This window comes from Misgurnus anguillicaudatus, chromosome 22 (assembly GCF_027580225.2).
Source record: "Misgurnus anguillicaudatus chromosome 22, ASM2758022v2, whole genome shotgun sequence".
In the NCBI taxonomy this organism is placed as follows: Eukaryota; Metazoa; Chordata; class Actinopteri; order Cypriniformes; family Cobitidae; genus Misgurnus; species Misgurnus anguillicaudatus.
Genome location: NC_073358.2, coordinates 47,552,978 through 47,566,570, shown reverse-complemented (window position 1 = coordinate 47,566,570; position 13,593 = coordinate 47,552,978). Strand labels below are relative to the sequence as shown.

At 37.2% G+C, this 13,593-nt stretch overlaps 1 protein-coding gene across 1 annotated transcript in view; it reads right to left on the bottom strand.

Annotated features, from left to right (window-relative positions):
• castor1 (cytosolic arginine sensor for mTORC1 subunit 1) overlaps positions 1 to 13,593 on the bottom strand; it is a 36,374-nt gene that overhangs the window by 7,852 nt on the left and 14,929 nt on the right. Inside the window, exons 3-5 of the mRNA XM_073860661.1 lie at positions 2,579 to 2,772; positions 1,254 to 1,389; positions 339 to 462 (exon numbers count right to left, since the gene is read on the bottom strand). Coding sequence (XP_073716762.1) covers positions 339 to 462; positions 1,254 to 1,389; positions 2,579 to 2,772 — 454 coding nt within the window. The remainder of the gene's footprint in view (positions 1 to 338; positions 463 to 1,253; positions 1,390 to 2,578; positions 2,773 to 13,593) is intronic.

Sequence of the window (13,593 nt, the reverse complement as noted above, 5' to 3'; positions counted from 1 at the left end):
GAAAAAAACTGGTACGTGTTGAGTTAAGTGTTAATTGTTGGTGTCTATTAAAGTCCATTAAAATGAAAAAAATCCTGCAATGTTTTCCTCAAAAAACATAATTTCTTCTCGACTGAACAAAGAAAGACATCAACATTTTGGATGACATGGTGGTGAGTAAATTATCTGGATTTTTCTTTTAAGAAAATTTCATATTCCTTTAATAGAACTTGAACCAGTCCAGTAAATAAAGACAGCATCAGTGCATACACACAGGTAACGTGCAGACAACCTCAAAGCATGCACACAGTTAATGTGCAGCCAACATTAGTGCATACACACAGGTGTATGTTTCATACCTGTTAGAGTAGAACAGAACGTCTATAAGTGTTGTGGCGATCGCTGGCAGTGTATCCGGATCCAAACTCATTACACAGAACTGATTTTCTGGAATCATCACTGGATGAAGCGTTGCATGCGGTACTAAACAAACACACACACAGACAAAGTTTTTAAGTGTAAAGGGTCAAATTAAAACACTATTAATTTAATGTGCCTGGTAATGAATAATATTTAATAAACAAACAATTAGGTAAAACATTAAATACTAGAAAAATGATACAAATGATTTTTTATTAAAAAAAGGCAATACCGTAAAAATAATGATTAATATTTAACTGATTTAAAGGGGACAGAGAATGAAAAACCATTTTTACCTTGTCTTTGTTGAATAATGGTAGCCACATTCACAAACATACAAAAAGTGCTAAACATGCTAAATATCTCAGTCTCATAGAAATTCCTCTTTTAGAAATGTCAGCCAGAAAACAGCCCAATCTGAAAAACTGATGCTTATGACATCACAGGCATCTAACTGCCCCTCCACTTTAAAATAATTGGCTACATTTTTTGAGTGGCAGCAAAGTCAGCCAATCAGGAATGAGATTGCAAGTTAAGCCAGTAGGGGGAGCCAAATAGGTGCAAAACCACTTGTTTAAAATCCCCCTCCCTAATAGAGCTATTTGAGAGAGGTTTTTAGGAAGCTTCTAAGGCATTACAGACCCAAACAAATTTTTTTTGTGTACATGTCACATCACAGAAGAAGGATAAACACTCCGTTCAATCATTCTATGTCACCTTTAAAGGGGAACTAAAGCAGCTGTCCAACATTACAGTCTTGTTTATGCATGTAGAAAAATTGATACAGAATTTTAAAAAGGACAAAAAAAAATAAAAAGCAGTGTCTTTCTTTGTGATTTTGTGTTGCATCTTACCCTCTCTGCCGTTTTTCTGAAGTCCGTTCAAAACATCCTGACCGTGAACGGGCACCGATTCACCCCCCTCCTCTCTGAAAATATTAAACTCTTCCTCCAGAGTCTCCACCACCACTGACAGGTCTTTTTCTCGCACCTACAACCAAAACAACAACAAATTATGTACAAGTTAACATTTTTGTACAGCTAACAAATAATGTTTTACTTTTATATAATAAGCATCTCTGGAATTGTGTGTGTATAAAATGTAGAGTCCTGTAGCAAAACTAGTTAACATGCAACATTTTATGTAAACTAAACAAAACAGTAAAAACGTTTGCATTTGCCAAATACAATTAACAAAGGGCCTACAAGCGTTACGCAACTTTTGTCACATATTTACAAAAACAAAACATGCTGTGACATCAAACATGAATGCCAACTGTGAGTTTATGCGACATCAGCATTTCCTCAATATATCACATATTAACACTGTGGTTTATCTAAACATCAGCAACCTCAACACATCTAACTGATGAGATAGTTGCTTTCTTTGCTTAGTAAACTACAGTATTATACCAAAAATTAACAAATAAATGGATTAATACAGATGCATCTTCAATGCAATTCAAGTTTTCATCACAAACTTTTCATCAGGCTCACGAATACCTCATCTTGGTTTAAGCTGAATGTGCGTCACTTCCAGCACTGAATAAAATTAAAGGCATAGTTTATGCATTCGGCAAATGCTTTTATCCAAAGCGACTTAAAAAGGTGTGCATTTGTTTTATTAGAATTAGTGTGATTTTTGGGTTCAAACCCATGACCTTTAGTGCTGCTAACGCAATGCTCTAACACTAAGCTTTACCATCCCATATATTTCTACAGGTATGGCTGCCATGCATGTAGAAATGCTTATTAAAGTGAATTTGGAGTTGTATAACCTATAAATATTGCCTGTGATCAAATTGAGATTTAAAGGTGCTTTGTGTAGATTTTTAGTGGCATCTATTGGTGAGATTGTGAATTGCAACCAATGGTTCAGTCCACAGCTCAAGACTTGTTTATACTCGATGCGTCCACATGAGAGGTGTGCACAGCAATTTTAATAACCACGCGCATCCGAAAATGTCCGACCTCGAGGTGATTCTGTCCGAGCAGGCATGCATGTGACGAATCTTGTTGATCAATCCATGCAAAACAATGCATATAGTATTTATCTGACACTCAAAACTTTGCCATTTAAAACATGAATCCCATGTTAATCCCTCTCTTTCGGAATGCATAGAGAAGCTACTGTTGCATTTCTGTCAAGAAAAAAGTAAGATCTTATAAACAACACTTACCAGAATAAAGTCAGTCTGGTACGTGGAGAGCATAAAGACTGACACGTGTTGCTCGGCCAAAGGAGCGATCACAGACTTGGCGATCTTGGTGACGCCAACAGCCTGCGAACTGCTGGAGGCGTTTCCATTAGAGACGACATTGAGCGGGAGCCAGGTGGAGCCCTCAACCTGTAAATGCTCTGATGGCTGAAGCTCTGGAGGAAGACACAGATGTGATGGAGAAGTGTTGAAGACAGGTGTGTTATTTGGTGAAGAAATATATAAATGAACCAATCACATTTGAAGAATTAATTTATGTTCACTTGCTGTACTGTTTTATAACTGTTCCAAGAATGGCACTTCCATTACCCTTCAAATTGCACAAATTGAGATTGTGAATTAAAAATACGCCCAATGGAGAAACATAAATGTTGCCAAAACTACAAAATCTCTCACAGAGATTTTTTTTGGGCTCACATGAGGTGGTTTTCAGGTATTTGGAAAAAGTAATCGAAAAACTAGAAACAGATTACAGGTCACCTAGTGTGCATAAAAGTCATGTGATCATTCTTTAAAGTCTGATATTAAATGTTCGTACTCAGTTTGTCATTAACCACCCAGGCAAATTTAAATTACGAAAAAACGGCAATTAAATAAAATAAGATTCAGAGAGGCACCCAAAGATCACAACAGGATGTTTTTTTACACCATCACCAACCCTGTGTCTATAATTAATCACAGAGCTACAGCAGGAAGTCGGAGGTGTTTTAGAGTTTAAACCTGACCTGTTTAAAAGACCATAAGAGATTACAGGTTAACAGGTTCAAATTGTAAAGATGATACACATTAAAGGAAAAGTTCACCTGAAAATAAAAAAATTCTCATGATTTACTCGGCCTCATGCCATCCCAGATGTATATGACTCCCTTTATTCAAATAAACACAATCTGACTTATATTAAAGGGGCCATGGCACAAGACTTTTTTAAGATGTCAAATAAATCTTTGGTGTCCCCAGAGCACATATGTGAAGTTTTAGCTTAAAATACCCCACAAATAATTTATTATAGCATGTTAAAATTGCCACTTTGTAGGTGTGTGCAAAAATGTGCTGTTTTGGGTGTGTCCTTTAAAATGCAAATGAGCTGATGAAATTCAAACACTGATCACCATGATGGTGGTTTGTTGCAACTAAAACTCAATTGTGCTTTTCTCTGCATTAAATGGCAGTGCTGTGGTTGGATAGTGCAGATTAAAGGTAGAGATCAACCGATACTCATTTTTTTAAACCGATGCCAATAACAAATATTTGGATGCTTATGTGCCCGATAACCGATATGCTGCACCGATTTTTATTTACTGTTATACTTCTGTTTTTGACATAATAATTCCTACAACACTACTGAACTGAACAAACCCTTATAATAATCATCATCATCACAATCACTCCCTCTTTGCATACAAAGTAATAAATAGAGGGGTCTGAAAGAGTGAAGAATAATATTAATTTAATGAATAATGTAGAAACTATATTCCCAATACATGGACCATTCCAAACACCCCTATCATTTCGTCAGAAATGGACTGATCCAAAGGTCGCGCTGCGGTTGGCAGCGGGAGAGAGAGAAAAGTATAGCGGAGTTGGCTGCTTGTTATACATAGTTTATAGAGTAAAACAGGTGGATTAAGTGCCTTTTTTGGAATAATATGGTTGTTTTGACCAGCAACATGTAGCCTTCAGCAGTAAAAAAAGTAGTTAGCAAAGAGGTTTTACAAATAATATCACTGACTGGAATACTTCATTCAGGAAAGTAACAAACAAAACGGCTTATACATCACTGAATTTCTTAACTGGTAATGTTATTTGATGTCAGAATAATAAATATTTTGTTGTTATAGCTTATGAAATGGCTGTTGACAGCGCTGTTATCTATGCATTTACTCACGCATTAACTGTATCAAACTGTGACCGCTTGCGGAGGTAATAAATAATTAATTCATATCCACAGACATTTATATAGATATTTTAGCAAAATAATGTTTAGTAAATCTGGTAAATTTTAATATAACTTAGGGTAAATCTTGTTAAAAGCTTCAGCCTTCAAACCCGGTAAGTGAACAGCGCGTGATTTTGTGAGTTCGTCTCTATTCTTGGACAAACTGCATACATTGCTTTTAATATATCAACTTATTTAACATAACATACATTAATGCACAAATAAGATGTGTTATAAATGCCTCAGATGCAAAGTAAGTATACTCAAAGTCCTTTTAATGAAGTCGCGTCACTCCGCCGTCATATTTGCTGTGCACGCTGCTGCTGCTGTGAGCTCCTCTCCTCAGATGCGTCCAGCGCGCAATTCTCAATTCTCTCGTTTATCGGTCAATCCGATATCACAAACCCGATATCCGATCATCGGAAAATGCTCAAATATCGGGGAAAATATCGGAAAACAGATATATCGGTCGATCTCTAATTAAGGGGCGGTATTATTATAATAAAAGCTCCTTATGACATCATAAGGAGAGCCAAATTTCAACAACCTATTTTATCATGTGCTTGTAGAGAATGGTTTACCAAAACTAAGTTACTGGGTTGATCTTTTTCACATTTTCTAGGTTGATAGAAGCACTGGGGACCCAATCATAGCATTTAAACATGGAAAAAGTCAGATTTTCATGCCATGGCCCCTTTAAATAATAATATGGCTTGTCCTCGCTTTGTAATGCCATTGCAGGGTTGTTAACATTTGAAGCTCCTGAAAAGCATTAAAATAATCCAAATTACTCAGTAAAAAAATAGGTGTTCTAAAGCGAAACAATACGCTTGTAAGAGTAAACCATTCATTTTTTTAGCAATCATTATGTTGCGTTTTTGAAAACATACAAATCAGCATGGTATGTTAAAATCTCATTGGTTCTTGCATGTTTATTATTTAAAGAACCCCCATTTTTCCGTGTCATGATTTTACATTTCTTTTGGTGTGAAAGTATGTGTTAGTACATGTTAATGATCTGCAAAGTTACAAATACCAAAGTCTACAATGACGCGAGTTATTGGGCCCTATCATACACCCGGCGCAATGTGTGATGCAAGTGTTTTTGCTAGTTTCAGCATGGCGCAGTTATCATTTTCACATCCAGCATCACGTTCTTTAAATAGCAAATGCATTTGCGCCCATTTGTGCATAGCGGGTACTACTTGTAAGATTAAAATCGCTCCGCGCCAATAAAGATTACTGTTTGGCGCCATCTTGTGACAAACACTGGACAACCACAATTAAGAATGGAAAATTTTGACATTAATTTTAACATGTACGGAAAAAACAAAACATTTAAACAGTGGATAGAAGAACGAACAACGACAAGACACAGATAGCTTACTGAGACTGAACTTGACAAAATAGAGCATGACAGCTACGAAGACAACACACAAAAAATACAGAATGGGCATTAAAACTTCTCAAAGAGGGTCTTGTATCACACTGAAGGGGCTTATTTTCCCGATAACTACCGGCTGCCTCTACATTATCCCTTACGTAATATGCGCCTATAAACTAGACGACAACACGCGTTTGCTTATTAGATACATGGATAGCACACAAACATTTTTAAATATAACAATAAAATAATTAAAATGCCAGTTTTGAGCAGTGCAGAGCAGCGCTTGTTGTTTGTCATTTTTACAATCAGGAATGCAGACATGGTTTTAAAGGGCACGTTCTTTTGGTGTTTTTAAAGCATTGATTGTGTTTACAGTGCGCAATATAAGATGCGTTCATGTTTCACATGTAAAAAAAACCACTGTATTTTTCACACAATTTACTTATCTGTAAAGCACTGGTTTCACTGTCCTAAAGGGCTGTAGTCCAAACCGGCTGCTCACAGTAGGCTTTAAGAAGGGACTTCTGTTCCTGGCAGTGAACTTTGGGATTTATCATTTTACAGGTATTATTTATGCTCTAACAGCAACATTAGGGGTGCAACAGATCACAAAACTCACGGTTCGGATCACATTACGGTTTTTGAGGCACGGATCATTTTTCGGATCAGCAAAAAAAAAAAAAAAAGAGTATGGGAAAATTCTAATAACAAATCAAGAAATTACAAACATTTATAAAAAAGTTGCAAATTAAGTAAGGTCTAAAGTCATTAGGTACAGAAATCAAAAGAATAATAACACTGTATTTATTGTGTTAATGAAATGTAACTACAATTTTTTTAAAGCTTCAGAAGTGATTTTGTCTTTGTCTTGGGTTGTCTGATTAACATTAATGACACAGACTTAAGTAGGTCAATTGAGCTTACTGTCTCTTTAAGAAATATGCACAGACTGCACATCTCTCCGTGTGTGCACTACTGAGTCCCCTTAAACGAGCGCACACACACAGACAGAGGGCGAATTACAAACGGCGCAGCATAAACAGTCTCCCATGTAAAAACGTTACGTTGTTTTTCATTGCTCTATTAGCCAAATGTATTTTAAGACACTACAGTATGAGAGAGAGTAGCGCAACTCTCTGAAGTTTAAACATCAAGAGTTCTGAACTTTAAGATGATTACGACTGACTCGAGCTGGACCGGACGCATTCAACCGCACGTGCGTTTGTGCGTAAGTAAGTAAACTGATCACTTTAGCGCCTTTTTGCAGTTAAACTGTTTAAAATCAGTTGAATGCTAACATTTGCAAACCTTTGAAACACTTACAAATGATAAACTTTCCCTATTTAAATTTGCATATTAATCCGCGAATCACATGCGAGCCGAACCGTGGGTCGTGATCCGTACGGATCAACTGCGATCCGTTACACCACTAAGCAACATTACACACTAACTAAAGTTTGAAAAATGGCATTAGGAAGAACGTGACCTTTAATGTTTTAGTAATTCCTACTTTAGAAATTTGTTATATTCTGCACAAGCTGCGCAGGCAAAGTTGATCAAACAGTTTGGTCATCTGCATTTTCTGGATCAAATTCTGTCTCGTAGTGATAAGGTAGTAAATAGGGCTGTCGCGGTGAAGGAATTTCCCTTGCGGTGATTTTGCGTGGCTTACCAGCGCGGTATGCGGTTTTACCGTCTTTATTTACTAAAATTAAATAATTTTTTAAATCCAGAACAATGAGGTCAACTAATAGATGAAGGGTAGGCTACATGTATTTCCCCTTATGAAAAAAGATTAACACAAGCTATACTACAGCTAAATATATTTTTGAGAAAACAAAAATAAATTGAAGAACATCATTTAGGCTTGTCAAGCGCAAATTAACAGAGCATCGGTCAAAACAGAACACAGCAGTGTCTTAAAGAAATTTAAATTAGCCAGTATTTGTGCACCTGTAAATGCACAAAACGAATGCAATACAGAAAGCAATGCATAATAATTTAGGGCATTTTTAATAATATATTAGTAGATAAATTATATTATAACGTGTACAAAGTATGAAAACGAATGTATCATTATTTTGGCTAAATTAAGCTGGAGAGGTCATATTTAGTCACACAGATTTGTCATCATTTCAGAACAAGCTTAAATGCTATCTATAATAACTTACATTATATCCTGTGTCTTCCTTTGTTGAAAATATGTAGAATTATATGCGAGTAAAAAAGCAAAAAGCGGAAACGTTTAGCTCACGCGGAGCGAAGGAAAAGCCGTTAATAAAGCAGACTCTCCGTGTATAGAGGATGTGATGAAACAGTCGAGTCGGTAGATGATCATCAATGTTTATAATGTTTCACGCAGATACTGTTAATGAAAAACTTGGATATCTAAATGTGAAAGTCAAGTGTGCAGTCAGTCAGTTCACAAAAGCAACCGCGGCGTTATATTGGCTGCATCCACGGAGCGGACGTTGCAGATGCACAAAGAAAAAACCTATAAAGGTCTTTTTTATGAGGTTTTAATGCTGGTAAGCAACCAGTTATATTTTGGCGTTATTTTGGTTGATCAGTTATATTAAAGTACTTTTAATATTTAAAACTGCATCTAGAGGGAGACAACGCCACAGTTATTCTGTCATCTCAGTTTTACTTTTTCACACATTCACTATGATTTAACGAAATATGAAGTATTACATTTTTAATTGAAATTTACGAAAAACAAATTGGCCTACTCTCTTAACTCTTGACAATCTATTTGGCCTTTATTATACATGTACTGCATGACGTGAAAAACAAGGTGGCATATAGTTTCATGAATTTAACGTGAAAGGCGCGGTTGTTGCGGTTGCTTTTTTTCCATGCGGTTGGGCTTGTCAGTAGCGCGGTCATGCGGTAATGCGGTTACCGCGACAGCCCTAGTAGTAAAGATGATATAAACTCAGTCAAATATGGTAAGGAGCTCCACATTTTCGTCACTTGCCTGAGGTACTCGGCCAATCACAATGTTGGGCAATCGGAGAACACGTAGCCACGTAATAGGGGCTCTTTAATAAGGGTGTCACGATTTCGATTTTAAATCGAAATCGATCGAAATTAAGTCACAGCTCCGAACTTCGAAATAAAAAATGGGATCGTCGATGCTGCCACGCCCCCATTTCACGTCTGGTCGGCTTGGCAAGCGAGGAAAAAAAAACTCTCAGAGATGCCTTTAAAAACATCTGTCCAGCAGAAAGCGATCATATTTTAAACACGAGGGATGTAAGTTATTGCTACAACTCCTTGAAATGCATATCATAAACAGGATTACGTGATCTGACTTTGGACAGAGCGCAGCTCTCTGCACGTGCGCGATAGTGAGGGAGGCGCAAAGATGCAGCGGGTTATATTTTAAACAAAAGGATAGTTTGCCTCAGCTTGCATGAAACGCATAAAACTGAACAAATACATAAGGATTACTACTTTAGTTTATGTTCAGACTTCGGACAGATGCGAGAGCGCATGCACACGTGAGACAGAGAGAAGCGCAGCTGCTTATGATGCTGGATTTATTTCAGATGCTATGAGTCCAAGACACGCGCATTAAGTCCATGTTAGAAATGCGCGGATGGACTATTATTTCATCCGCAACCGCATAACAAAACTCATCATCCGTCCACCATCCATCCGCACCAACGTTTCTGACCAGTTTACAAAACCGCACCCGCCCGCCATCCGCTGACTGGACGATGCAAGACGCTGCTGATGACAGCCGCGAGACTAGAAAGCTCTATTGGAATATCAGCAGTGAACTCCGTCTCCGATCGGCGCACATGGACAAAAATAAATAAATAAATAGCCTAAATTAAACGCACAAATTACATAGCCTGCACTGGTGTCATCCTGATTTACCACTTTGTAAAACTTATTCCAGGCAACCCTTTTCTGACATTCTATTTCCTTTGTTTTTAATTCTCATTTTTTGAGTTTGCCACGTTCCTCCTTCGCTGGCGTTGATAAGAGCTGTGTCAAAATGCATCCTCAACGAATGGATCCTTAACAGCCGAGGATATCCCAAACAATTAAAAGCTTTATTAAATAAAAGTGTGTATTTATTAGAAAACTTTTTCTTGTCACTGTTTTAGTATTATAAGTTATGTTTTGTGTTAATATTATTCTGTTTATGTTGCGTATATTTCTAGGTTGATTATTTGATATGCTGTTGAATAGATTAATCTACATCAATGTGTCATATGTTCTAAAATAAATTAATATTTTTCTGATTACATATTTATTTTAATAAGTCAGAAATGTCTCCGCTGTTTTCTGCTGACAGGCGCGGTGGGCGTTACTGGGGGCGTGTGCAGCAGGTGACGCAAATTGTGGGTCCTCAGAAAGCTAGACCGTCTCATTTCAGTTCTCTTCTTGAACTTCTGAGGCTGCCACTATGAAAGGCAGAGAGGTCGCATGCTTAGAAGGACACAGCTAATAACAAGCAGTCGACCGAATTTAATAAAAAAAAAAAATTTGTCACGTCATCCGCCCGATTTGTGTGTGCAAGAAGCAATCCTCTCTCTACAAGCTCTCGCGTTAAGTGAAGCCCACAAACCCCCATGCGAGTTGTGCAATGTGCATGTTAATGTTAAAGTATTATAATAATAATAATAATTAGGGCTGTCAAAAGATTAATCGCGATTAATCGCATCCAACATAAAAGTTTGTGTTTACATAGCATATGTGTGTGTACTGTGTATAAATATTATGTATATATAAATACACACACATTCAGAGCCGATCGGCCCTATACGCGCACTACGCAGACTGCATAGGGCCCCGCAAATTACGTAAGGCCCCGCCTCCTCTTGCCTCGTTTTACAGCGTGTGTTACTGTTTACTGAGATGACAATATGAAGCGGAGCTATCCATCTGGCCATGAAAAAAGAAAAAGGAAACAAAATGAGAGTTAAACGCGAGAACAGCAACCAGGTAAACTTGTGTTCTCGTCGAGTTTGATGTCCTGGCTGTCAGCAAGAGCAAACAGTAAAGTTAAGTTGATGTGATGTGATTCTGTCTCTCTCTATCTGACTTGCTAAATTAGCTGTGTAGTCAGTGTTTCCAGTGCATCTCTTAGCCTGTCTGTTACACAACAATTTATTGCGTGAATATTCGCGTGAATAAACGCCCAAGGGCAACAGTGTTTATAAACGGCAGCTCAATAACCGCACCACGCGTGAATTTGCGTTCATATACATGTGCAATCGTGCACGAAATGACACTTTCCAGCAGCAACATCTGTGTGTGGACCATAACAGAAATAGCGTGATAACACTCCTAAATGACAACGTTAATGCAATATGGAAACCAATGATTTACATTGGAATGGGTATAATGCCAATGATAAGGTTAAAATGAATGCACATCTCTCAGTAAATCATTACCATCAGGGATCAAGTATTGCTCTTATGCATAATATAAACAATTATACGGTATGGCAAGCCATTTTAGCATTTATACATTCACATGATATGGATTTGTAATATCAAGAATTCAGTTTTCACTACTTAAAATATAAATATTAAGAGTTGATTTATAGTAGTAACCATATTTTGTATGTAGTACAGAGGTGGGCATAAATACATCAAAAACTATTTTGTTACAAACTACAAATACTGGCTCATGAAATGTAACAAAATAAAATACAAAATACTGATGTGAAAACTGTATTTAAATAAAATACAAGTTATTAGTATTTTGAAAATACAAAAATACTCCCACAATAATCTTAAGTCTTTTTTATAACGTTACTGCAGAAAATGTTGGGGATATGCTAATCCAAAGGGAAAAAATAACAGACCGAGAATTTTCATCACAAAATCAAAATTCCATTGTAATCATAATATATATGATTATACAACAGTTCTTTCTGGTTCTCGAATCTGATTGGCTAAGAGCCATACGATATTGTGCTGATAACAGCACTGTAGCCGCTTCACCTTTAGTATTATTCCGCCACCTAGTGAATGGAGGTCCTAAGCAGGCTCATCTCTGAATGGAAAAACACAGACGCGCTGTTTGAATCACTCTCCGTGTATCTCATTAGTTTACTAGCTCATAAATCAGTCTGAATCCCCAATCTGAAGTTATTAGTCAAAGATCGGCGCTCTTGGATGTTACGTTACAGTTAATGGGAGAAATGTCTTGTCACATCGTGTGGATTATTAACACTTGGAAAGAGGAATATAAACACTCGTTTTTTTTCTGGAGCTATATTTCTTATCAGAACGCGAAAACACCGTGAAACTGCAGGTAAGCACCGCAGCTTTTAAATGTGGACATTGATCATTTACTTTATCGTGACCTGACTATTAAAACATGTTATGAGATATCGCCACTGGTATATTTATAAGCAGCATGCAAAAACATATCTCTGACACTTATAAAAAACAGTTTTATATAGTACTGACAAGAACAAAGTTTAATAATAATAATCGAGTGCTCGTATCACGTTAAGAATAAATGAGAAAGCAATAGTAACGTTATACAAATAGTTTTATTAACTTTTACCTCGCGCCAAAACAATAACAACACAAAAGACACTAAATATGAATTAAAAAACAAGTAATAGTTTGATCAAGACACCAAATACTGCTGATTTGATCTCATTTTGACGATCATAAACAAACAAGGCCAACATGAGAGCCAGGGAATCCCTTTCAGAAATGTAGCCCAGAGAGGGCGGTGGTCAGCGGGGCGAGTGAACACTGATGTCCGCTCATGCTTTGGTTCTCATTCGTACCCAATCTCACTAAGCAAACGTTCAAACAGGCGCTATCTTTACTAATCGACTGCAGATTTAAATATAATACAGATACATTCTCGACTGAACTAATCTTAAAACTACACTTTGTGACCAAGAAACGGTAATATAAAGTAACGGCTTTTCCGTCCATTGAGTTGTTATGAGATTCAAAGCAGCCGAAAGTTTTACCTGTCATTCTGGCCGCCCTCAAATCCGTGGCGGAAGAAGTAGTTCTCAAACAAAGAGGCTTTTAAAATAACTCCGTTGTTGTTTTCTAGTTTTCGTTTTTCAAACGTGTGCCGTCGAACTGTTGTATAAAAGCAATATCGCTCTCGGAGTCGTGTGATATAGCTCTATATCATCACGGCTGTGATTGCCTCCGGCACTCGGCCTGCGGCCTCGTGCCTCTGGCCTAATCACAGCCGTGATGATACAGAGCCACATCGCACTCCTACTCGAGCGACAGTGCTTAATTAATCATAATATGTTTGGGTTTGTTTTACACACAAGACTCTACTGCCCTGACCTTAGTACTGCCTTTTCCATAGTAGAATCACGCTGCATTGAAAAACAATAGGATTGATGATTATTTTATACAAAATCCGACGGAATATCAATATTTCTCATATGTAATACGTTTAAAAATGTGTAAAAACTGCAGATGGATGATATATTGTGAAAGCTTGCTTAGCATGGAGATTACGGAGTTACGACAGACGCACTGTTTCATATGTTCCTTTTATGATCAACACAATGCATTGACCTCATAAGGCCAAATTATTTTCTCTATAATGCCGTTCACTGTGCAATATGTGTGTGTAGACTGTATATTTTCACAAAACACTTTAAAGCACTTCTAAGAGAAGCAGCGCCACCAC